The following is a 27,315-nucleotide window of genomic DNA, read 5'->3' as shown; positions in this document are numbered from 1 at the left end:
TGCTAGATCTGCAGCAGAGAAAACTGTGATTCTATCACAACTGCTGCACCCAGTAAACTAAGTGACACATCACTGAAATCAGGGTCTCTGTCCCTACATCATGCTGCTCTCAGATTCCATAGCAGAACCCTGCTGACGTATTCCCTTTATGTTTTGTGCTGCTACAACTGTGTAATTAGAGCTGGAGATTTGTGCTCCTGATCCGGCACATGCATAGTTGTCACTTTGACAGTGTTTATATTGACAGCTGCATGTGAAGCTAGTTATATCTAAATCCACTAGTCTGCATGTGCGTCATTTTACCTGCCGGAAAAAAAGACACTTACCTTTCCATTGGACCATCCTGTGATCAGCTCACAAACCCCATCAGAATTAAGGTCGAAGGCGTGTATGCTCATTGCAAGATTTTTGGACTGTGAATGGAAAGATATGGACATTATGGGGTTTCAGAAGCAAAGCAGCGACAGCATTCATTACAGAAAGTCTCTTGTGCCCTCACGTTTATACCACATTAGTATAAATTTCACATTCTTCAAATTATCTAATTAAAGGGATTGTCAGAGTTAAAGGTGCTTGGATTTACTGAAATAACAAACTCCAATACTCAACTGTCCTCCCCTTGGATCCAGCGCAGACGGCTCGGTCTGCACCACCCAGAAACGTCAGAGAAAAGTTCAATCATGCACTTTCCGAGTCACTGGACTGCTGCAGACAATCACAAGCCACAGCGCCGCTATGACAAGCGACTTTTGTGCTGGTGCATACCTGGGCTGGGGCGACAATAGTGAGTATGGGAGAGTTTGTTAGTTCAATGAATCCAAGCTGTATTAAGTCCGGAAAACCACTTAAAACTTAAATTAAATAAAATGTAAACCATTGCTGACGTCAGCTAAATCTAACATAAAACTAGTGTAATTGTAGTATGCCTTCATTGCTACAGGGCGGAAACCATCAACAAGCAGGTTAGTTGCTGCTAAAGGTTAGATGGTAGTCAAGAGAAAAGTCTATGTTACAAATGGAAATATCTTTTTAAACCATAATTATACTTTTGAGTAAAGATTTCCTTTAAATACCCTTAACAAAGACCAGTCAGCTCTCCTAAAAGTCTGTTTATAGTAAATACTTGTGTTTCGCATGAAATAAAAATTCTGGAGCATCTTTTCTTAGAACTCTGTGCTTTGCTGTTCCTCTGACATTTCTCCTACAAATTTATCAATGAAACGACAAGTAGTCATTACTTGTATTGGATCAAATTCTGCAATCAAAATCTATGGGTCTGTGGGGAAAAAAAAAAAAAAAAAAAAAAAAAATCGGACTGCACTCGGATGCCATCGAAGTGCTGTCCGTTTTTCACAGACTGTTAGATAGGAGAATATGAAGAATGTTTTTTTCTTTTTACTTTTACAGTGAAAATCTGATGAGAAAATCACTGTTGTGTGAATGGGGCCTAAGAAGGGGGAATGGTTATCAATTTATTCAGAAATCTGTAGAAATTACAAAGAAGGGGCAGAGTATAAAACTCTTAGGGAAGAGGCTCCAGAATTTTTAGTTCATTGGCACCACGATTATTTGCCAGAGTAGAGAATATAACAAAGCTGATTCTTTCAAGCTCAATTTCTGGGAAATTAAAGAAAAAAAACAAAAACATGCCTTTATCCTCCAGTACCGTGACATCCGTTCATACACCCCAACCGTGCCATTGGACAGTGCGTATCCAAATCGGCTGGAATACATGGGGCACATTGCTGTAATCGTCTAAAATAAAAAGGAAGAAAATCTCATTCACATCTTGCAGAAAATTCAGCGGAAACTGATCTGTTGTGGGGATTTTAGGGCCCCGGCTTGTCAATGTATGCTGCAGATTTGACAATTTGCACCCTGCAGCAAATAGGGTGGACTTTGAGGATATGGAGCAAAAATTTGCACTTGTGAACAAACCTTTATGTTAGAAAGTGATATTAAAATTCTTAAAGGGAATCTGTCAGTAGGATCAGCCCTCCTAAGAAGTCTATATAGGCATGTAGATCATAGGAAGCTGAATAAAATTATACCTTGATATCTGCAATCTGAGGTCTTATTCCTGAGAAAGCCACATTTTTCTTAATATGTAAATGAGCTGTTAAGATCTATGGGCCGGACATAGATCTCCCTGAGAATCTGCGCGGATTTCTCTGGAATAAGACATCACATCGCAAATATGATGGTATCATTTTATTCAACTTTCAATGACCTTCATGCCCATGTAGACGGCTTAGGATGTGTTGATCCTACAGACAGATTCCCTTTAAGCATTAAACAATTAATTGTAATCCTATAAATCCATATAAGTACAATATTACAAAGCATCTGGGAGCAATAGTCTGGTCTCCTGACTTGTGTAGACTTGGATGACCTTTAGTTTTGCTATAACTTTATGAGCTTCTTAAACAACCGACAAACTTCTCACACTTTAAGACTGGAAGTGACAATGATCTGGGAATGTACATTACAATAAGCACGCTCGTTAGATTACACTCATCTTTGATTTATTTTTCATCAGATGCTTTCTATAAGAGATGTAAATGGGTCTTCAACAAGACCGCTCATGCCTATGGGAAATTCAGCTTCACTTGCCTCCGTCTCTGTCATCTCAGCGACAATCTCGTCTTCTTTGAACACTCTTATATCAAAGTCTTCAGATCCAACAAGAAGCTGTAATAAATCATGAAAAAAATTGTTCTGTTAATGCATCAATCAAAGAGTAGCACATACAGTACTGTCAGGGACTTAGGACCCCCAGTGTTCCCCAAGCCCTTTGGATTTCAAAGGCAGGAGATGGCTGAGTGGTCACTACAGAGTTGCACTGCACAGGCTCACGCACATGACATAGGTCCCAATTACAGGGATCAGCAAGGGCCCCAGCGGGTGGACACCCTCCGATCCAATATTAAAGGGGTAGTCCACTACTTGGACAACCCCTTCTCATTCCTCATGTTTGGCCCCATTAAAATAACACTTATACTCACTCCCGATGCTGTTGCAGTCGTGTCGACACTTGCGTTCCCAGGTCTTATGTGATGTTCCCGGGGACAGTGTAGCTGGCGCTGATTGGGCGTAGGGCTGTTGTTACGTAACAACCTCACATGAGCCCCAGGAAAACAAGCGAATGCTGACAACGCTGGAACGGTGCCCAAGGTGAGTATGAGTGTTTTTACTTTAATGGGGACAAACAAGAAAAATGAGAAGGAGTTGTCCAAGTAGTGCACACCCCTTTAATAAACTATCAAGTGAAAATTAGAGAATGTTATGTTTGGGATACCCTATTTAAAGCAAATCTGTAAGCAGGTAATCTGAGAGCAGAATGATGTAAGGGCAAGGATCCTAATTCCAGCGATGTGTCACTTATTGGGCTGCCTGTTGTAGTTTTAATATAATCCTTGTTTTCTCTGCTGTAGATGTAGCAGTGCTCAGAATGCTGAGCAGTTTATAACCCCGCCCACACCTCTGATTGGCAGCTTCCTGTTTATACCTGTTATTGTCAGCAATCTGCCAATCAGTGGTAGGGGCGGGGTTACCTGACTGACTTTCCATGTAAGACCTAGTCCTGCAGTGATAATTTCCTGCTGATATAACACCGATTGTATTGAAATTATAAACACACAGATTAATAAGTGATACATCATTGGAATTAGGCTCTCTTGCTCTAGATAATGCTGTCTCAGATTAAATACTAAAAACCTGCTGACAGATTCCCCTTAAATAATCTATAACGTGACATAAACCCTTTTCTTTGTTGTTACATACAATCTGCAAATGAAAGTCGACATTCTGTACTGCAAATTCTAAAAAAAAATATTTAATTAACATTTGATCATACCTCGATTTAAAAGGAGGTCTCCTGAATGCCCAACCTCCATCTTGAAAGGAAGTTATTCCAGGGATCTGGTGATCACCAGGGGTCTGGCTGCAGAGACCCCCGGCCATTGATGAGGCAGGATAAGCAGTACTAAATGGCATCTAACCCTATCTGGAAGTGGCCATGATCACTTCTGCCATCCTTACCTCTTTTTTCCCATCTCCATCGAAATCACACAAGGCAAGGGAGCGCACATTGTCCCCTGTAACCTGAAACACATCAACCATGAAACGTCTCACAGAAAAACAGATCAATTACATTGACAGGAAAAAAAGTCACGTCAAAGATTACTCCCTACTGAGGTCTATGGAAGTTGATCCGGATCAAAAATGGACATGTCCCCTGATTTTTTTTAAGGTGGACTGCTCAGTATGCAAACAAACAAAGACATGTGAACAATGCCATAGCCTGTAATGGGTATGTGCTATTTCTGTGAAAAAACAGTAAGTGACTCACGGGTTTATGTCTGAACGAGGCCTTAGGCCAAGTCCCCAAAATAAGCATTTTTTATTGGGTTGTTTGTTTTTTTTTTTGGTGAGTTTTTTTATTTGCAGATTTTGCTCATCTCAATCAAGTCTATGGGGAAATAGAAGATTTGACAAGTGGAGGATTTCCAGTTTCCGCAAAGAAAAAGCAGAGTGGGCATGAGATTTACATAAGTCCCATCCACTGTAATACACCGTGTTTTTTTTTAACACGATAATATGCAGAGGAAAAAAAAGAGCACCAAATATTCATCGTAGGAACTTAGACTTAGTCAACAAACATGTCCATAAAATAACAAAAAAATTAAATTAATAGTAATTATTCCTCCATTTGAACACAAATTTGAACCTAAATATTTACAATCTTCATAAAAAGTCTTTTTGTAAATATATTGATCCTGAGCGCCATCCTCTCATACTCCAGAGCTGCATTCACAGTGATGGTGGCAGAGCGAGCGCTTCCGTGTTCTCCATCAAAAAGCAGCCAGCTGACATCTCTGTCAGCAACTTATCTCTGGGAGAAGAAAAGGTGAATGTTGGATTTCAGTACTTGTCTCTATGATAAGGTTTCCTACATTCATAAACATTTTTTCTGCAATGAAAGAGACCAAAATATATAACAGAATGAAAAGGTAGAAGAAATAATAGATGGCCGATCGGAGCAGACTCCCGCCATTTACCGTCTCCAATGACACACGAGACTACATTGTCCTACCGTCCAAAACATGTCATTGCCTCTGCTGTCAAATCCTTGCAAGGCGCAGTTTCCACCAATGATTGCAAGGGGACAAGTGACATCTCCCAAGGATCCAAGGATGACGGCATTGGCTCCATCCGCAATCTAAACAATTACAACAAAAATGACAAATTGTGATATCAGCATATAGTATATACACAATCACGGAGAAGCGGAAGCCATATTAAGAATACAGAAAATAACACTAAAGACTCCCATATATTAGCGTGCTCCCATGAAAAGTAATAAGATCTCCCATGATGCATTTCTTGAAAGCAGATCTGTCAATTAATTCACTGAAAACCACAGAATGCAGAGCCACAAAACTCCCCTCTCTCATATACCTCCACCCAATGTTCTCTTATATCCTACGCTACCACTCCACGCTCCCCTCTATCCCACGCTACCACTCCACGCTCCCCTCTATCCTACGCTACCACCCCACGCTCCCCTCTATCCCACGCTTCCACCCCACGCTCCCCTCTATCCCACGCTTCCACCCCACGCTCCCCTCTATCCCACGCTTCCACCCTATCCTCCCCTCTATCCTACGCTACCACCCCACGCTCCCCTCTATCCTACGCTACCACCCCACGCTCCCCTCTATCCTACGCTACCACCCCACGCTCCCCTCTATCCCACGCTACCACCCTACCACCCCACGCTCCCCTCTATCCCACGCTACCACCCCACGCTCCCCTCTATCCCACGCTACCACTCCACGCTCCCCTCTATCCCACGCTACCACTCCACGCTCCCCTCTATCCCACGCTACCACCCCACGCTCCCCTCTATCCCACGCTACCACCCCACGCTCCCCTCTATCCCACGCTACCACCCCACGCTCCCCTCTATCCCACGCTACCACCCCACGCTCCCCTCTATCCCACGCTACCACCCCACGCTCCCCTCTATCCCACGCTACCACCCCACGCTCCCCTCTATCCCACGCTACCACTCCACGCTCCCCTCTATCCCACGCTACCACTCCACGCTCCCCTCTATCCCACGCTACCCCTCCACGCTCCCCTCTATCCCACGCTACCACCCCACGCTCCCCTCTATCCCACGCTACCACCCCACGCTCCCCTCTATCCCACGCTACCACCCCACGCTCCCCTCTATCCCACGCTACCACCCCACGCTCCCCTCTATCCCACGCTACCACCCCACGCTCCCCTCTATCCCACGCTACCACCCCACGCTCCCCTCTATCCCACGCTACCCCTCCACGCTCCCCTCTATCCCACGCTACCACCCCACGCTCCCCTCTATCCCACGCTACCACCCCACGCTCCCCTCTATCCCACGCTACCACCCCACGCTCCCCTCTATCCCACGCTACCACCCCACGCTCCCCTCTATCCCACGCTACCACCCCACGCTCCCCTCTATCCCACGCTACCACCCCACGCTCCCCTCTATCCCACGCTACCACCCCACGCTCCCCTCTATCCCACGCTACCACCCCACGCTCCCCTCTATCCCACGCTACCACCCCACGCTCCCCTCTATCCTACGCTACCACCCCACGCTCCCCTCTATCCTACACTACCACCCCATGCTCCCCTATATCCTGTGCTACCACCCTATGCTCTCCTTTATCCTATGCTGCCACCCTGCTATGGCTGGTATATTAACCTATCATGCTTGGCCCTACACTTCCATCTCTCTGACCCCTCTCCCCGCCCGTCACCGGCCTTGTGTCAGTGAGTGACCGGTAACTCTTCTCTGTGATCTGCTCCCCCGCCCGACATTCCCGGAGGCGGTGCATGCGCAGATAGATAGTCCAGCTTTTGCAATGTAGTCAGGACCTTACTGTGCATGTGCTGCCCCGGGGAATAACGCCACATGTGCCAGATCTGGGGCGGGGAAGCAGGTCACAGAAAAGAGTGAGCTGTCAGTCACTGACAGGAAGCCGGTGGCGGGCGGGAAATGAAGCCGGAGAGCTTTACGTGCAGGGCCAAATCCCTGCACTTGTATAAATATCCGCTAATGGATTTCTAATATGGTATAGTAGCAGTAACAGACGGGACACCACTAATAGGTCATCGGATGATTTGATTTCACCTCTGAGGCCAGGGAATTAATAACCTCGTAATTGATTTTCCCATTGTATTCCATGAGCAGATCCTCCCCTCATCCCAGCTCTGGGAAGAAGCTGCCGGTATAAATACATTCACCCGCTGATATTTAGATTGATTCTTTCCAGTCACCTCTTTAAAAAACAGGTCTGAGTTGTTATGGACGTCATAGGCCAAGAGGTTGGTTTGGGTGCCCACTATCAGCGAGTCGCAGCCCAGCTGGGGGTCCAGCGCTCCCGCAGTCAGGCAGCTGACGCTCTGGTTAATGTTTAGCAGAGAGATATCCGACTCCTGAGCGCTGTGCACTAAGCGGTTTGCAGAAAAACGTTGGCTGCGAGCATGGGGGTTATGTATAAAAACCTGCAAAAATATACAAAAAACAAGTTACATATACAGAGTAAGCACCAATTCTAGCTCCTGAGATCAATTCTGGGGTGACGGGTGTTTCTCCTTTCAGAAACCACTGTCCGCCCTCTGAAGTTTGAAAAAAAACAAACAAAAAAAAAAAACAGTGCTTTACACATCCTCCCCAGGTCCAGCATTGAGTCTCCGCTGCGGCTCCTGGTGTCTGTTACTGTCTGCAGCGCTGACGCCACGTGAGCTCAGCAGCTTGTGCTATTGACTCGGGCAGAGCCGCTGAGCTCAGCTATTAGCAGCAGCGCTGTGGACGTGATGTTAGCACCACAGACAATAACAGACACCCGGAGGGGTGAAGACTCAGTGCTGGACCAGGGGAGGATGAGTAAAGCGTGTGTGTTTTTTATTTTTAAACAAACTGCAAGCCTGTAACAGGAGTTCTCCAAAACCGGAAAATATTTTATATCCAACATCACTTATCCGTGTACATCCCGCAACAGACAGTTAGGCTGCCCCCATACATATGAGATGGTAGACGAGATACGCCAAGAATATAAATGGAGGACGTCTGCGACCATGAAAAGTCAGAGGGCACCGAGGTAATGGCGAGTAATGTGAGGCAGCAACGAGTACCGTGAGGTAATGTGAGGCAGCAACGAGTACCGTGAGGTAATGTGAGGCAGCAACGAGTACCGTGAGGTAATGTGAGGCAGCAACGAGTACCGTGAGGTAATGTGAGGCAGCAACGAGTACCGTGAGGTAATGTGAGGCAGCAACGAGTACCGTGAGGTAATGTGAGGCAGCAACGAGTACCGTGAGGTAATGTGAGGCAGCAAGAAGTACTGTGAGGTAATGACGAGTACCATGAGGTAATGTGAGGTAGAACGAGTACCGTAAGGTAATGTGAGGTAGCAATGAGTACCGTGAGGTAATGTGAGGCAGCAACGAGTACCGTGAGGTAATGTGAGGTAGAACGAGTACCGTGAGGTAGAACGAGTACCGTGAGGTAGAACGAGTACCGTGAGATAATGTGAGGCGGTAATGAGTACCGTGAGGTAATGTGAGGTAGTAACGAGTACCGTGAAGTAATAACGAGTACTGTGAGGTAATAACGAGTGCCGTGAGGTAATAACGAGTGCCGTGAGGTAATAACGAGTACCGTGAGGTAATGTGAGGTAGTAACGAGTACCGTGAAGTAATAACGAGTACTGTGAGGTAATAAAGAGTACCGTGAGGTAATGTGAGGTAGTAACGAGTGCCGTGAGGTAATAACGAGTACCGTGAGGTAATGTGAGGTAGTAACGAGTACCGTGAAGTAATAACGAGTACTGTGAGGTAATAAAGAGTACCGTGAGGTAATGTGAGGTAGTAACGAGTACCGTGAAGTAATAACGAGTACTGTGAGGTAATAACGAGTGCCGTGAGGTAATAACGAGTACCGTGAGGTAATAACGAGTACCGTGAGGTAATGTGAGGTAGTAACGAGTACCGTGAAGTAATAACGAGTACTGTGAGGTAATAAAGAGTACCGTGAGGTAATGTGAGGTAGTAACGAGTGCCGTGAGGTAATAACGAGTACCGTGAGGTAATAACGAGTACCGTGAGGTAATGTGAGGTAGTAACGAGTACCGTGAAGTAATAACGAGTACTGTGAGGTAATAAAGAGTACCGTGAGGTAATGTGAGGTAGTAACGAGTACCGTGAAGTAATAACGAGTACCGTGAGGTAATAACGAGTGCCGTGAGGTAATAACGAGTGCCGTGAGGTAATAACGAGTGCCGTGAGGTAATAACGAGTGCCGTGAGGTAATAACGAGTGCCGTGAGGTAATAACGAGTGCCGTGAGGTAATAACGAGTGCCGTGAGGTAATAACGAGTGCCGTGAGGTAATGTGAGGTAGTAACGAGTGCCGTGAGGTAATAACGAGTGCCGTGAGGTAATAACGAGTACCGTGAGGTAATAACGAGTACCGTGAGGTAATGTGAGGTAGTAACGAGTGCCGTGAGGTAATAACGAGTACCGTGAGGTAATAACGAGTACCGTGAGGTAATGTGAGGTAGTAACGAGTACCGTGAGGTAATAACGAGTACCGTGAGGTAATAACGAGTACCGTGAGGTAATGTGAGGTAGTAACGAGTACCGTGAAGTAATAACGAGTACTGTGAGGTAATAAAGAGTACCGTGAGGTAATGTGAGGTAGTAACGAGTGCCGTGAGGTAATGTGAGGTAGTAACGAGTACCGTGAAGTAATAACGAGTACTGTGAGGTAATAACGAGTGCCGTGAGGTAATGTGAGGTAGTAACGAGTACCGTGAAGTAATAACGAGTACTGTGAGGTAATAACGAGTGCCGTGAGGTAATGTGAGGTAGTAACGAGTACCGTGAAGTAATAACGAGTACTGTGAGGTAATAACGAGTGCCGTGAGGTAATGTGAGGTAGTAACGAGTACCGTGAAGTAATAACGAGTACTGTGAGGTAATAACGAGTGCCGTGAGGTAATAACGAGTGCCGTGAGGTAATAACGAGTGCCGTGAGGTAATAACGAGTGCCGTGAGGTAATAACGAGTGCCGTGAGGTAATAACGAGTGCCGTGAGGTAATAACGAGTGCCGTGAGGTAATAAAGAGTACCGTGAGGTAATGTGAGGTAGTAACGAGTACCGTGAAGTAATAACGAGTACTGTGAGGTAATAACGAGTGCCGTGAGGTAATAACGAGTGCCGTGAGGTAATAACGAGTGCCGTGAGGTAATAAAGAGTACCGTGAGGTAATAAAGAGTACCGTGAGGTAATAAAGAGTACCGTGAGGTAATAAAGAGTGCCGTGAGGTAATAAAGAGTACCGTGAGGTAATGTGAGGTAGTAACGAGTACCGTGAAGTAATAACGAGTACTGTGAGGTAATAACGAGTGCCGTGAGGTAATAACGAGTGCCGTGAGGTAATAACGAGTGCCGTGAGGTAATAAAGAGTACCGTGAGGTAATGTGAGGTAGTAACGAGTACCGTGAAGTAATAACGAGTACTGTGAGGTAATAACGAGTGCCGTGAGGTAATAACGAGTGCCGTGAGGTAATAACGAGTGCCGTGAGGTAATAACGAGTGCCGTGAGGTAATAACGAGTGCCGTGAGGTAATGTGAGGTAGTAACGAGTACCGTGAAGTAATAACGAGTACCGTGAGGTAATAACGAGTGCCGTGAGGTAATAAAGAGTACCGTGAGGTAATGTGAGGTAGTAACGAGTACCGTGAAGTAATAACGAGTGCCGTGAGGTAATAAAGAGTGCCGTGAGGTAATAAAGAGTGCCGTGAGGTAATAAAGAGTGCCGTGAGGTAATAAAGAGTGCCGTGAGGTAATAAAGAGTGCCGTGAGGTAATAAAGAGTGCCGTGAGGTAATAAAGAGTGCCGTGAGGTAATGTGAGGTAGTAACGAGTACCGTGAGGTAATAACGAGTACCGTGAGGTAATAACGAGTACCGTGAGGTAATAACGAGTACCGTGAGGTAATAACGAGTACCGTGAGGTAATAACGAGTACCGTGAGGTAATGTGAGGTAGTAACGAGTACCGTGAGGTAATAACGAGTACCGTGAGGTAATAACGAGTACCGTGAGGTAATAACGAGTACCGTGAGGTAATGTGAGGTAGTAACGAGTACCGTGAAGTAATAACGAGTACTGTGAGGTAATAACGAGTACTGTGAGGTAATAACGAGTGCCGTGAGGTAATAAAGAGTACTGTGAGGTAATAAAGAGTACCGTGAGGTAATGTGAGGTAGTAACGAGTACCGTGAAGTAATAACGAGTACTGTGAGGTAATAACGAGTACCGTGAGGTAATGTGAGGTAGTAACGAGCGCCGTGAGGTAGTAACGAGTGCCGTGAGGTAGTAACGAGTACCGTGCGGTAATGTGAGGTAGTAAAGAGTACCGTGAGGTAATGTGAGGTAGTAACGAGTACCGTGAGGTAATGTGAGGTAGTAACGAGTACCGTGAGGTAATGTGAGGTAGTAACGAGTACCGTGAGGTAATGTGAGGTAGTAACGAGTACCGTGAGGTAATGTGAGGTAGTAACGAGTACCGTGAGGTAATGTGAGGTAGTAACGAGTACCGTGAGGTAATGTGAGGTAGTAACGAGTACCGTGAAGTAATAACGAGTACCGTGAGGTAATAACGAGTACCGTGAGGTAATAACGAGTACCGTGAGGTAATGTGAGGTAGTAACGAGTGCCGTGAGGTAATGTGAGGTAGTAAAGAGTACCGTGCGGTAATGTGAGGTAGTAACGAGTACCGTGAGGTAATGTGAGGTAGTAACGAGTACCGTGAGGTAATGTGAGGTAGTAACGAGTACCGTGAGGTAATGTGAGGTAGTAACGAGTACCGTGAGGTAATGTGAGGTAGTAACGAGTACCGTGAGGTAATGTGAGGTAGTAACGAGTACCGTGAAGTAATAACGAGTACTGTGAGGTAATAACGAGTGCCGTGAGGTAATAACGAGTGCCGTGAGGTAATAACGAGTGCCGTGAGGTAATAACGAGTGCCGTGAGGTAATGTGAGGTAGTAACGAGTACCGTGAAGTAATAACGAGTGCCGTGAGGTAATAACGAGTGCCGTGAGGTAATAACGAGTGCCGTGAGGTAATAACGAGTGCCGTGAGGTAATAACGAGTGCCGTGAGGTAATGTGAGGTAGTAACGAGTACCGTGAAGTAATAACGAGTACCGTGAGGTAATAACGAGTGCCGTGAGGTAATAAAGAGTACCGTGAGGTAATGTGAGGTAGTAACGAGTACCGTGAAGTAATAACGAGTGCCGTGAGGTAATAAAGAGTGCCGTGAGGTAATAAAGAGTGCCGTGAGGTAATAAAGAGTGCCGTGAGGTAATAAAGAGTGCCGTGAGGTAATAAAGAGTGCCGTGAGGTAATAAAGAGTGCCGTGAGGTAATAAAGAGTGCCGTGAGGTAATAAAGAGTGCCGTGAGGTAATAAAGAGTGCCGTGAGGTAATAAAGAGTGCCGTGAGGTAATGTGAGGTAGTAACGAGTACCGTGAGGTAATAACGAGTACCGTGAGGTAATAACGAGTACCGTGAGGTAATAACGAGTACCGTGAGGTAATGTGAGGTAGTAACGAGTACCGTGAGGTAATAACGAGTACCGTGAGGTAATAACGAGTACCGTGAGGTAATAACGAGTACCGTGAGGTAATAACGAGTACCGTGAGGTAATAACGAGTACCGTGAGGTAATAACGAGTACCGTGAGGTAATGTGAGGTAGTAACGAGTACCGTGAAGTAATAACGAGTACTGTGAGGTAATAACGAGTACTGTGAGGTAATAACGAGTGCCGTGAGGTAATAAAGAGTACTGTGAGGTAATAAAGAGTACCGTGAGGTAATGTGAGGTAGTAACGAGTACCGTGAAGTAATAACGAGTACTGTGAGGTAATAACGAGTACCGTGAGGTAATGTGAGGTAGTAACGAGTGCCGTGAGGTAGTAACGAGTGCCGTGAGGTAGTAACGAGTACCGTGCGGTAATGTGAGGTAGTAAAGAGTACCGTGAGGTAATGTGAGGTAGTAACGAGTACCGTGAGGTAATGTGAGGTAGTAACGAGTACCGTGAGGTAATGTGAGGTAGTAACGAGTACCGTGAGGTAATGTGAGGTAGTAACGAGTACCGTGAGGTAATGTGAGGTAGTAACGAGTACCGTGAGGTAATGTGAGGTAGTAACGAGTACCGTGAGGTAATAAAGAGTACCGTGAGGTAATGTGAGGTAGTAACGAGTACCGTGAAGTAATAACGAGTACTGTGAGGTAATAACGAGTGCCGTGAGGTAATAACGAGTACCGTGAGGTAATAACGAGTACCGTGAGGTAATGTGAGGTAGTAACGAGTACCGTGAAGTAATAACGAGTACTGTGAGGTAATAAAGAGTACCGTGAGGTAATGTGAGGTAGTAACGAGTGCCGTGAGGTAATAACGAGTACCGTGAGGTAATAACGAGTACCGTGAGGCAATGTGAGGTAGTAACGAGTACCGTGAAGTAATAACGAGTACTGTGAGGTAATAAAGAGTACCGTGAGGTAATGTGAGGTAGTAACGAGTACCGTGAAGTAATAACGAGTACCGTGAGGTAATAACGAGTGCCGTGAGGTAATAACGAGTGCCGTGAGGTAATAACGAGTGCCGTGAGGTAATAACGAGTGCCGTGAGGTAATAACGAGTGCCGTGAGGTAATAACGAGTGCCGTGAGGTAATAACGAGTGCCGTGAGGTAATAAAGAGTACCGTGAGGTAATGTGAGGTAGTAACGAGTGCCGTGAGGTAATAACGAGTGCCGTGAGGTAATAACGAGTACCGTGAGGTAATAACGAGTACCGTGAGGTAATGTGAGGTAGTAACGAGTGCCGTGAGGTAATAACGAGTACCGTGAGGTAATAACGAGTACCGTGAGGTAATGTGAGGTAGTAACGAGTACCGTGAGGTAATAACGAGTACCGTGAGGTAATAACGAGTACCGTGAGGTAATGTGAGGTAGTAACGAGTACCGTGAAGTAATAACGAGTACTGTGAGGTAATAACGAGTGCCGTGAGGTAATGTGAGGTAGTAACGAGTACCGTGAAGTAATAACGAGTACTGTGAGGTAATAACGAGTGCCGTGAGGTAATGTGAGGTAGTAACGAGTACCGTGAAGTAATAACGAGTACTGTGAGGTAATAACGAGTGCCGTGAGGTAATGTGAGGTAGTAACGAGTACCGTGAAGTAATAACGAGTACCGTGAGGTAATAACGAGTGCCGTGAGGTAATAACGAGTGCCGTGAGGTAATAACGAGTGCCGTGAGGTAATAACGAGTGCCGTGAGGTAATAACGAGTGCCGTGAGGTAATAACGAGTGCCGTGAGGTAATAACGAGTGCCGTGAGGTAATAACGAGTGCCGTGAGGTAATAAAGAGTACCGTGAGGTAATGTGAGGTAGTAACGAGTACCGTGAAGTAATAACGAGTACTGTGAGGTAATAACGAGTGCCGTGAGGTAATAACGAGTGCCGTGAGGTAATAACGAGTGCCGTGAGGTAATAAAGAGTACCGTGAGGTAATAAAGAGTACCGTGAGGTAATAAAGAGTACCGTGAGGTAATAAAGAGTGCCGTGAGGTAATAAAGAGTACCGTGAGGTAATGTGAGGTAGTAACGAGTACCGTGAAGTAATAACGAGTACTGTGAGGTAATAACGAGTGCCGTGAGGTAATAACGAGTGCCGTGAGGTAATAACGAGTGCCGTGAGGTAATAAAGAGTACCGTGAGGTAATGTGAGGTAGTAACGAGTACCGTGAAGTAATAACGAGTACTGTGAGGTAATAACGAGTGCCGTGAGGTAATAACGAGTGCCGTGAGGTAATAACGAGTGCCGTGAGGTAATAACGAGTGCCGTGAGGTAATAACGAGTGCCGTGAGGTAATGTGAGGTAGTAACGAGTACCGTGAAGTAATAACGAGTACCGTGAGGTAATAACGAGTGCCGTGAGGTAATAAAGAGTACCGTGAGGTAATGTGAGGTAGTAACGAGTACCGTGAAGTAATAACGAGTGCCGTGAGGTAATAAAGAGTGCCGTGAGGTAATAAAGAGTGCCGTGAGGTAATAAAGAGTGCCGTGAGGTAATAAAGAGTGCCGTGAGGTAATAAAGAGTGCCGTGAGGTAATAAAGAGTGCCGTGAGGTAATAAAGAGTGCCGTGAGGTAATAAAGAGTGCCGTGAGGTAATGTGAGGTAGTAACGAGTACCGTGAGGTAATAACGAGTACCGTGAGGTAATAACGAGTACCGTGAGGTAATAACGAGTACCGTGAGGTAATAACGAGTACCGTGAGGTAATAACGAGTACCGTGAGGTAATGTGAGGTAGTAACGAGTACCGTGAGGTAATAACGAGTACCGTGAGGTAATAACGAGTACCGTGAGGTAATAACGAGTACCGTGAGGTAATGTGAGGTAGTAACGAGTACCGTGAAGTAATAACGAGTACTGTGAGGTAATAACGAGTACTGTGAGGTAATAACGAGTGCCGTGAGGTAATAAAGAGTACTGTGAGGTAATAAAGAGTACCGTGAGGTAATGTGAGGTAGTAACGAGTACCGTGAAGTAATAACGAGTACTGTGAGGTAATAACGAGTACCGTGAGGTAATGTGAGGTAGTAACGAGCGCCGTGAGGTAGTAACGAGTGCCGTGAGGTAGTAACGAGTACCGTGCGGTAATGTGAGGTAGTAAAGAGTACCGTGAGGTAATGTGAGGTAGTAACGAGTACCGTGAGGTAATGTGAGGTAGTAACGAGTACCGTGAGGTAATGTGAGGTAGTAACGAGTACCGTGAGGTAATGTGAGGTAGTAACGAGTACCGTGAGGTAATGTGAGGTAGTAACGAGTACCGTGAGGTAATGTGAGGTAGTAACGAGTACCGTGAGGTAATGTGAGGTAGTAACGAGTACCGTGAAGTAATAACGAGTACCGTGAGGTAATAACGAGTACCGTGAGGTAATAACGAGTACCGTGAGGTAATGTGAGGTAGTAACGAGTGCCGTGAGGTAATGTGAGGTAGTAAAGAGTACCGTGCGGTAATGTGAGGTAGTAACGAGTACCGTGAGGTAATGTGAGGTAGTAACGAGTACCGTGAGGTAATGTGAGGTAGTAACGAGTACCGTGAGGTAATGTGAGGTAGTAACGAGTACCGTGAGGTAATGTGAGGTAGTAACGAGTACCGTGAGGTAATGTGAGGTAGTAACGAGTACCGTGAAGTAATAACGAGTACTGTGAGGTAATAACGAGTGCCGTGAGGTAATAACGAGTGCCGTGAGGTAATAACGAGTGCCGTGAGGTAATAACGAGTGCCGTGAGGTAATGTGAGGTAGTAACGAGTACCGTGAAGTAATAACGAGTGCCGTGAGGTAATAACGAGTGCCGTGAGGTAATAACGAGTGCCGTGAGGTAATAACGAGTGCCGTGAGGTAATAACGAGTGCCGTGAGGTAATGTGAGGTAGTAACGAGTACCGTGAAGTAATAACGAGTACCGTGAGGTAATAACGAGTGCCGTGAGGTAATAAAGAGTACCGTGAGGTAATGTGAGGTAGTAACGAGTACCGTGAAGTAATAACGAGTGCCGTGAGGTAATAAAGAGTGCCGTGAGGTAATAAAGAGTGCCGTGAGGTAATAAAGAGTGCCGTGAGGTAATAAAGAGTGCCGTGAGGTAATAAAGAGTGCCGTGAGGTAATAAAGAGTGCCGTGAGGTAATAAAGAGTGCCGTGAGGTAATAAAGAGTGCCGTGAGGTAATAAAGAGTGCCGTGAGGTAATGTGAGGTAGTAACGAGTACCGTGAGGTAATAACGAGTACCGTGAGGTAATAACGAGTACCGTGAGGTAATAACGAGTACCGTGAGGTAATAACGAGTACCGTGAGGTAATGTGAGGTAGTAACGAGTACCGTGAGGTAATGTGAGGTAGTAACGAGTACCGTGAGGTAATAACGAGTACCGTGAGGTAATAACGAGTACCGTGAGGTAATAACGAGTACCGTGAGGTAATAACGAGTACCGTGAGGTAATAACGAGTACCGTGAGGTAATAACGAGTACCGTGAGGTAATGTGAGGTAGTAACGAGTACCGTGAAGTAATAACGAGTACTGTGAGGTAATAACGAGTACTGTGAGGTAATAACGAGTGCCGTGAGGTAATAAAGAGTACTGTGAGGTAATAAAGAGTACCGTGAGGTAATGTGAGGTAGTAACGAGTACCGTGAAGTAATAACGAGTACTGTGAGGTAATAACGAGTACCGTGAGGTAATGTGAGGTAGTAACGAGTGCCGTGAGGTAGTAACGAGTGCCGTGAGGTAGTAACGAGTACCGTGCGGTAATGTGAGGTAGTAAAGAGTACCGTGAGGTAATGTGAGGTAGTAACGAGTACCGTGAGGTAATGTGAGGTAGTAACGAGTACCGTGAGGTAATGTGAGGTAGTAACGAGTACCGTGAGGTAATGTGAGGTAGTAACGAGTACCGTGAGGTAATGTGAGGTAGTAACGAGTACCGTGAGGTAATGTGAGGTAGTAACGAGTACCGTGAGGTAATGTGAGGTAGTAACGAGTACCGTGAGGTAATGTGAGGTAGTAACGAGTACCGTGAGGTAATGTGAGGTAGTAACGAGTACCGTGAGGTAATGTGAGGTAGTAACGAGTACCGTGAAGTAATAACGAGTACCGTGAGGTAATAACGAGTACCGTGAGGTAATAACGAGTACCGTGAGGTAATAACGAGTACCGTGAGGTAATGTGAGGTAGTAACGAGTGCCGTGAGGTAATGTGAGGTAGTAAAGAGTACCGTGCGGTAATGTGAGGTAGTAACGAGTACCGTGAGGTAATGTGAGGTAGTAACGAGTACCGTGAGGTAATGTGAGGTAGTAACGAGTACCGTGAGGTAATGTGAGGTAGTAACGAGTACCGTGAGGTAATGTGAGGTAGTAACGAGTACCGTGAGGTAATGTGAGGTAGTAACGAGTACCGTGAGGTAATGTGAGGTAGTAACGAGTACCGTGAGGTAATGTGAGGTAGTAACGAGTACCGTGAGGTAATGTGAGGTAGTAACGAGTACCGTGAGGTAATGTGAGGTAGTAACGAGTACCGTGAAGTAATAACGAGTACCGTGAGGTAATAACGAGTACCGTGAGGTAATAACGAGTACCGTGAGGTAATAACGAGTACCGTGAGGTAATGTGAGGTAGTAACGAGTGCCGTGAGGTAATGTGAGGTAGTAAAGAGTACCGTGCGGTAATGTGAGGTAGTAACGAGTACCGTGAGGTAATGTGAGGTAGTAACGAGTACCGTGAGGTAATGTGAGGTAGTAACGAGTACCGTGAGGTAATGTGAGGTAGTAACGAGTACCGTGAGGTAATGTGAGGTAGTAACGAGTACCGTGAGGTAATGTGAGGTAGTAACGAGTACCGTGAGGTAATGTGAGGTAGTAACGAGTACCGTGAGGTAATGTGAGGTAGTAACGAGTACCGTGAGGTAATGTGAGGTAGTAACGAGTACCGTGAGGTAATGTGAGGTAGTAACGAGTACCGTGAGGTAATGTGAGGTAGTAACGAGTACCGTGAGGTAATGTGAGGTAGTAACGAGTACCGTGAAGTAATAACGAGTACCGTGAGGTAATAACGAGTACCGTGAGGTAATAACGAGTACCGTGAGGTAATAACGAGTACCGTGAGGTAATGTGAGGTAGTAACGAGTGCCGTGAGGTAATGTGAGGTAGTAAAGAGTACCGTGCGGTAATGTGAGGTAGTAACGAGTACCGTGAGGTAATGTGAGGTAGTAACGAGTACCGTGAGGTAATGTGAGGTAGTAACGAGTACCGTGAGGTAATGTGAGGTAGTAACGAGTACCGTGAGGTAATGTGAGGTAGTAACGAGTACCGTGAGGTAATGTGAGGTAGTAACGAGTACCGTGAGGTAATGTGAGGTAGTAACGAGTACCGTGAGGTAATGTGAAGTAGTAACGAGTACCGTGAGGTAATGTGAGGTAGTAACGAGTACCGTGAGGTAATGTGAGGTAATAACGAGTACAGTGAGGTAATGTGAGGTAATAACGAGTACCGTGAGGTAATGTGAGGTAGTAACGAGTACCGTGAGGTAATGTGAGGTAGTAACGAGTACCGTGAGGTAATGTGAGGTAGTAACGAGTACCGTGAGGTAGTAACGAGTACCGTGAGGTAATGTGAGGTAGTAACGAGTACCGTGAGGTAATGTGAGGTAGTAACGAGTACCGTGAGGTAATGTGAGGTAGTAACGAGTACCGTGAGGTAATGTGAGATAGTAACTATATAAATGGCCAAATTAAATCTGTGTCCCATAAAGACAACCCCAGCCCAAACGTCCCCTCCAGACCCCGTGAAGGTGGCACAGTGCCACAGACTGACTCATGGATATCACACAATTTGGTTTTTGTACCTTTCCAGCTTGGGTGGCTGCAGTTAAACATGGGTGCGTCCCATCATATTTCCCCACGGTCACCATGCGAGGGTTGATTTTGTGATTCAACTTCAGGGTAAATATTGGGACAAGCATGATGGCTCCTAGCAAAGAGATAAAGTCTTAATCACAAAAAAAGTATTATAGGAATATTGTGAAAGTACATGTAAACCGCTGGCCATGAAAATGGACCCTGTGATAATGTGTGCGGTGAAGGCTGACGACTGATTGTGGTATCTGGTGCGTCTGAGAATGGAGGCGCCAATTTCTTGCATGGGCACTACCCTGGCTAAGTTAAAAAGGGGTAAGGAAACTGCTAAAACACCAGTCCTCATAAGGTCATAACTGGGCATGTAGTCAAGAATCGCAGCTGCACAGACTTCATACTCTTCATCTCCAAAATGGCCACAACAGAGGCACTGGGAGAGAAACGGAAAGTCTGATCGGCTCCTCTTCTGACCTTACATTGGTGTGGGATGGTCCGGCACCATATAGCCACATTTAACATGGGGTTTGGAGAGTCACTTAAAGGGAATCTGTCAGCAATTTTTTTCTATGTAGTCCGAGAGCAGCATAATGTAGGGACAGAGAACCTGATTCCAGCGATTTGTCACTTACTAGTCTGTGTGTTGCTATTTCAATACAATCAGTGTTTTATCAGCAGGAGATTATCACTGCAGGACTAAGCGTCTCATGCCTCCTAGTCCAACCTCACGCCCACTGCTGATTGGCTGCTTTCAGTGTGCACTGTGCATAGGCAGAAGGCTGCCAATCAGTGGTGTGGGCTCAGCATTCAGAGAACTGCTAAATCTGCATCAGAGAAAACAGGGATTGTATAAAATGACCGCAAAGAAGCCCAGCAAGTGACATCTCAGAAATCAGGCGCTCTGACCCTACATCATGCCGCTCACAGATTACATAAACCATGCTGACAGATTCCCTTTAAAGGGCATTTTACATGGGGTATCCGGTCAGTGTCATTGGCCAGTGTAAACATGAAGCGATCAGGGTGCTATGGATTTTCCTTGTGATGACTGCCGGCTTGTATAAGGAGGCTGACAAGCAATGCTTCCTGGGAAATAAGGTATATTAGTTCTCCTCCAGAAGACAGAAGCTTCCTCTTTAGTGTCACTTATTGGGGGTAGCGGCCCTATACGTCATGTATGACCCTTGCAACAAGACGAAGGATAGTAGCCAAACCAGCTGTTTGGGGATTCTTGTCCCTCAAAGCGGGGTACGGTGGTCCTCACAAGGAGAAACAGAGGTTCGATCCCCATCGATTATGAAAACGAAGGGTCTGCATCACTGTTGAGCAGTGAACCGTAGCCAGCAGCGGTCATATGAATGTTGCACTACCTCTGCACAGAAGCTGCGATGCTGAATCAGCCCCCCCCATTAGCATTAGACGAAGTCACAAAGACCCCCACCAATCATAGAGACATGAAATCATTTTATTGGACATTCATTGCACAGGAGGGGTCCTATTTACTTCAGCAGAAATGTCAGAAGCTAGAGATATAAAGAGTAAATGCCTAAAAACAACATGGCCTTTCTGATTGTAGTGAAGAATTGGTGGCATGATGCCAGGCATAACAGTGCCGTGTGGGCACAGGTACAATGGAGGCTTTCATGGGGAATATCAGAACGATAAAGAGGTATAAGAAGGATGGAATTACACACAACTTCCCTGGAGACAAGGCCATCAAGGGATTAAGATTTCTCGTACCAGTATCTGCATCATTACTGCAGCCTTACAGCAATAATAAACAATTGCTTAAATAACAATTCCTAAATCACTCACTCCTACTCCTTCATGTAAGTTTTAAGGGTGTCTATACCTTGGTATATCACTTCTGCAGGCTAGAGACATCAAAGGGGGCTTGGTGTAACCCATCACCTACTGTGCCAATATTGGATTTTTGGATCATAAGGCACACACAGCTTTGCCCCCATAGACCTCAGTGGCAGTATTTTAGAGCTCTAAAGTTGTCACACGACAGCAAGTCTAAAGGCCCCGTCACACTAAGCGATATCGCTAGCGAGATCGCTGCTGTGTCACGGTTTTGGTGACTCACCAGCGACCTCACCAGCGATGTCGCTATGTGTGACACTTTGCAACGATCAGGCCCCTGCTGTGAGGTCGCTGATCGTTGCAAAGTGTCCTGGACCATTTTTTGGTCGTTGGCCTCCCGCTGGCCAGCACACATCGCTGTGTGTGACCAGCGGGACCAACGATCTGGCTGGTAACCATGGTAAACATCGGGTTACTAGGGGCACGCGCGCACTTAGTAACCCGCTGTTTACCATAGATACCACTCTGCTACGGTGAGCGGAGGCTCCAGCTCACGGTAGCAGAGTGGTATCCATGGTAAACAGCGGGTTACTAGGGGCACACGCGCACTTAGTAACCCGATGTTTACCATAGTTACCAGCCTGCTCCTGCTTGCAGCAGGCTGGTAACGGGAGCAGGACATCGTGGAACGATTCTTTCCACGATATCGTTGCTCCCCTGATCGCTGGTGAGCCTGCCTGTTTGACAGCTCACCAGCGATGTATTAGCGATGCAGCAACGATCCCTGACAGGTCGTATCGTTGTCGGGATCGCTGCTGCATCGCTTAGTGTGACGGGGCCTTTAGGCTATGTTCACACATCATGTTTTTTTTGGCATCAATTTTCTGAAGTAAAATCTGATCTCTCAAGGGAGGTTTGTTCGGGATTTTTCTTGCAGTTTTGGTGTTTTTTTCACTGTCCTGTCTCTTTTTATGCATGTACAGTGAAGGAAATAATTATTTGATCCCTTGCTGTTTTTGTAAGTTTGCCCACTGACAATTTTAAGGGTAGGTTAATTTTAACATTGAGAGATAGAATATCCAAAAAAAAAAAGAAAATCACATCATAAATTAGATAAATTTATCTGCATTTTGCAGTGAGGAATAAGTATTTGATCCCTCTGGCAAACAACACTTAATACTTGGTGGTAAAACCCTTGTTGGCAAGCACAGCAGTCAGACGTTTTTTGTAGTTGATGATGAGGTTTGCGCACATGTCAGGAGGAATTATGGTCCACTCCTCTTTGCAGATCATGTCTAAATCATTAAGATTTTGAGGCTGTCGCTGGGCAACTCAGAGCTTCAACTCCCTCCATAAGTTTTCTATGGGATTAAGGTCAGGAGACTGGCTAAGCCACCCCATGACCTAACTGTGCTTCATTTTGAGCCACTCCTTTGTTGCCTTGGCTTTATGTTTTGGGTCATTGTCTTGCTGGAAGACCCAGCCACGACCCATTGTTAATGTCCTGGCGGAGGGAAGGAGGTTGTCACTCAGGATTTTACGTTACAGGGCTCCATCCATTCTCCCATTGATGCGGTGAAGTAGTCCTGTGCCCTTAGCAGAGAAACACCCCCAAAACATAATGTTTCCACCTTCATGCTTGACAGTGGGGAAGGTGTTCTTTGGGTCATAGGCAGCATTTCTCTTCCTCCAAACACAACTAGGTGAGTTAATGTCAAAGAGCTCAATTTTTGTCTCATCTGACCACAGCACCTTCTCCCAATAACTCACAGAATCATCCAGGTGTTCATTGGCAAACTTCAGACGGGCCTGCACATGTGCCTTCTTGAGCAGGGGACCTTGCGGACACTGCAGGATTTTAAACCTTTAAGGCGTAATGTGTTACCAATGGTTTTCTTGGTGACTGTGGTCCCAGCTGCCTTGAGATCATTATCAAGTTCCCCCCGTGTAGTTTCAGGCTCGGTGCCCACGTAGCGTTTTTCAAGCATTTATGCTGCGGAATTTCTGCAGCATAAACGCTTGTGAAACGCTAGGTAATCCGCACCCCATGGTCCCCAAGGGGATTCCGCATGTTCTATGCACATGCTGCGGATTTTTCTGCAGCGTTTATGCTGCGTACAAAAATCCGCAGCATGTCATTTAATTTTGCGGAAGCGCAGCGGAACTCCCGCCATTGACTTGCATTGAGACGCATAGAAACCGCGAGTGTACATTTTTACAAGCGGCTTCTATGCGTCTCTATGTGCGGATGGTACCCAGTTCTGGAGGAGAGGAGACTCTCATCCAGACCTGGGTACCATTCTACCTGTAAAAAAAGAATAAAATAACAAATAAAGTTTATATTCACCTGTCCGGTGGCTTCTCTCTGAATGCCGGCATCGCTTGAGGACCTGCGGTGACGTGCAGGCCCTTCACCGCTCTGTCTAGCAATATGCCAGCAGCCGGGAACCAGACAGGAACGAGCGCTGCTGCACACACCGGGGCCTCGGGGGTGAGTATAGCTTTATTTGTTTTCATTTTTACGGTTCACACTATATAAATTCATGCTGTTTGCATGGATTTATACAGTGTGACCTAGTTGTCAAGCACTTTCCAAGTGATGCTATCGCCTGGAAAGCACTTGTCAATCTGCATGCGGAAACGCATGTGAATCCGCATGTGGATCCGCATGTATTCTGCAGGAAAAACGCATGCACAATCTGCATGCGTTTTTTCTGCCAGGGAGATGCAGAAATTTTCTGCTTCATTTCTGCATCGTGGGCACATAGCCTCAGGCTGATCTCTCACCTTCCTCATGATCAAGGATACCCCACGAGGTGAGATTTTGCATGGTGCCCCAGATCGATGTCGATTGACAGTCATTTTGTATTTCTTCCATTTTCTTACTATTGCACCAACAGTTGTCTCCTTCTCACCCAGCGTCTTATGGTTTTGTAGCCCATTCCAGCTTTGTGCAGGTCTATGATCTTATCCCTGACATCCTTAGAAAGCTCTTTGGTCTTGCCCATGTTGTAGAGGTTGGAGTCTGACTGATTAATTGAGTCTGTGGACAGGAGTCTTTTATACAGGTGACTATGTAAGACAGCTGTCTTTAATGCAGGTAATGAGTTGATTAGGAGCGTCTAACTGGTCTGTAGGAGCCAGAACTCAATGGTTTGTAGGGGATCAAATACTTATTTCTAACTGCAAAATGCAAATAAATTTATCTAATTTATACAATGTGATTTTCTTGATTTTTTGGGGATATTCTGTCTCTCAATGTTAAAATTATAGACTGTTCATGTCTTTGTCAGTGGGCAAACGTACAAAAACAGCAAGGGATCAAATACTTATTTCCTTCACTGTACACAAAGTTCAGTGGAGAAAAAAAAAAAAAAAAAAAACATTCTATTTTGGCATCAAAAAAGCTAAAAAAAACACAAAAGTTACCTGCGTTTTTGGTGCGTTTTTTTCACCACCCATTACTTCCTATGGGTGAAAAAATACTGAAAGAAGTGACATGCTCTATTTTCCAAAAAAAAAAAAAAACATGAAAGGCACAAAATCCTGAACAAAAAAAAAAACATGATGTGTGAACTAAGAATTCTGGAATCTCATAGACTGAATTGAATGTAAAATGCAGCTGAAAATTTGCATTAAAAAAAGCATCAAAAAACGCTGAAAAAAAACAGGATGTTCACACACTGTTTTTTTTCTACAGGCAAAACCTGCTCTCTTGGCAGTAAAGAAGCTACTTACGAAAAAAAAGCAGAATTTGCAGTGTTTTTCATGCTGATACAGTTTAGTGTCTGTTATTCCTGAGTTTTCTGCACCAAAAACGCAGTGAAACCTGACGCCTGGGTTTTTGCTGTGTTTTTGCACTTACTCATTGCTTTCTATGGGTGAAAACACACTGTAAGAAGTTGCATGCTGCAATTTTCAAGAAAGCAGCAGTTCTCCAGTTCATTGTGTGCATGAGATTTCTGAAATCTCATTGCTTTTGCTGGCACTGTAAAGCAGCTTTTTACTTGCATAAAAAATGCAGCTATAAGGCAGCATGTGAACCTTAGGGGGTGTTCACACTGCGTCTGTGAGTTTTCTGCAGAGGAAACTAAGCGAAACGCCAAGTTTTTAAGGATTTAGAGAGTTTCCTTTGGGTTATGTGCACACAGAGGGTTTTTTTTTTTTGCTGAGTTTTCAGAGCAGAAACTTCAAGTTTTTGAAGAGTTTTCACATCTGGAGCAGGGTTTTCATTTTCAGCTCCATAACCTCTGTGTGCACACAGCCTTATAAAGAAGGCTTACATTTTAGACGGGGTGAGTCTCTCCTGTGCGGTTTTCCCTGCTGATCGATACTATAGGCCAGATTTGTAGAAAGTAAACGTCATCCCTATTGCAGGGAGCCGCATCCACCCTGAGGACTGGGGCCGTGTGGGCTGTCAGGGCCGCTCGCACATGTCTGACCCTTTCCATTCATTTCTATGGAAGCTCCCCGGCTCTGCTACATTCCTGTGCCGGGAGCAGCGCTGCAATCGGCACTGGGGCAGCTGATAAACGAAAGCTGAGTCCTCCTGTCTCCATGGTAACCGAATGTGGCTGCGCCTGACGGCACCTCCCTGCTGCTGTCGTTATGTCCGCCCGTCTCCACACCGCTGTTGCTCCTCCAGCTCTGACATTTCCTCTCCTCTCCCCCGGATCTCACGGTAATGTCACCCCACACACAGACACTCACCGCGGACTGACGGTAGATCCTGCCAAAAGCGAAAGGACCTTCGGTGACGTCACGACCATGTGATCCGTCACGTGTGTGGGAGGAGTCATTTTCTGCACGGCATCGAAAAAACGGCTACAAAAAAAATGCAGACAGAGCTGATTCACATATTAATATGAATAAAAACGCATTGTTTCTGCACAAGGTCTTAGGACTATGTTCACATGCAGTTTTTTTTTTTTTTTTGCTGCGTTTTCTTATGCAACTAAAAGGCTGCATTTTGCAGCACCATCAAACGCTGGAGGTCACGTGCCGACTAGACTTGCAATGGAAGTCAATTGAGAGAATCTGGAGGAGACTAGTGGGCAGGTGATTAAAAGTATGCAAAGCGCCCGCTTGCATCGCCGGGGAGTCATGACCTCGTGCACTCTGGATACTGTCACGATTCGGCAGTCACATAGAGAGCATGCGGACTATTGTCCCAAGCCTGGACAACCCCTTTAATGTTCCAGTGCATGAAAATGGGAAAAAGAGAAGCTTTGCTTTAGTCCTCATTCAAGGGAACCTGTCACCACGGAAAACACTATTTACCTGTAGATCTGTGTCGATCTGAAGCTGCTGCTCCCTGGAGGAAATGAACTTATCCTCCGGCTTTCAGTTACAGAGAGACTTGTCAATTATAATGCCCCCATGACTGAAAGCCAGCAGCTCCTGGGAGGAAATAAGTTGATTTTCTCCCAGCAGTTGCACTTTCAGTAAGGGCTCTTTCACAACTCAGTGTCTCCTTTAAGTGTGGTGCCAGTTTTCACACGTACTGGAGACACTTCCTTGTCTCCTAGTGTAAAAATAAGAACAAAATAAAAAAACTCATTATACTCACCTGCAATAATCCCGTATCCCACGCTGTAATCCATCTGACCGGCATTTCTTCATCAGCATCTGTGGTGGCTTGGGGTGACTGCACACGCTGAGGAGCAGGGGAGAATGACTCGCTGCAGCGAGCGGGCCCCTGACCTGCGCTGTGCTCAGTGAATGACGGAGCACCTCTCACTGAGTTCAGCGCAGTTCAGGGGCCCGCTTGCAGTCACTCTCCTCTGCTCCTCAGCGTGTGCGGTCGCTTCAAGCCAGGTGAGTATAATGCTTTTTTTTAATTTATTCTTGTTTTTACACTAGGAGACAGCAGGAGCAGAATACTACTCTCAACATTGTCCCCTGCTCACGCTGATCGCAGCGCAAGCAGGGGACAATGATGAGAGATTCTTTCAGCACCCGGTGCTTGGGAACAGCGCTAAC

The 27,315-nt window shown here is 45.8% G+C and overlaps 1 protein-coding gene across 2 annotated transcripts in view; it reads right to left on the bottom strand.

Moving 5' to 3' along the window:
• BBS2 (Bardet-Biedl syndrome 2) overlaps positions 1–26,125 on the bottom strand; it is a 44,650-nt gene extending 18,525 nt beyond the window's left edge. Inside the window, exons 1-8 of one of the 2 annotated variants that reach the window (XM_073659083.1) lie at positions 26,044–26,125; positions 19,521–19,645; positions 7,333–7,560; positions 5,096–5,221; positions 4,042–4,104; positions 2,614–2,691; positions 1,651–1,755; positions 327–413 (exon numbers count right to left, since the gene is read on the bottom strand). In XM_073659083.1, the coding sequence (XP_073515184.1) occupies positions 327–413; positions 1,651–1,755; positions 2,614–2,691; positions 4,042–4,104; positions 5,096–5,221; positions 7,333–7,560; positions 19,521–19,637 (804 nt within the window). In that variant the 5' untranslated portion in view covers positions 19,638–19,645; positions 26,044–26,125. The other variant, XM_073659084.1, reaches the window with a different exon arrangement.
• Positions 26,126–27,315: the final 1,190 nt, after the last annotated feature.

The sequence above is a fragment of the Phyllobates terribilis genome, unplaced genomic scaffold (genome assembly GCF_046119375.1).
Source record: "Phyllobates terribilis strain yellow unplaced genomic scaffold, ASM4611937v1 Scaffold_13__5_contigs__length_258822181, whole genome shotgun sequence".
In the NCBI taxonomy this organism is placed as follows: domain Eukaryota; kingdom Metazoa; phylum Chordata; class Amphibia; order Anura; family Dendrobatidae; genus Phyllobates; species Phyllobates terribilis.
This window is presented reverse-complemented; position numbering and strand designations above follow the sequence as displayed.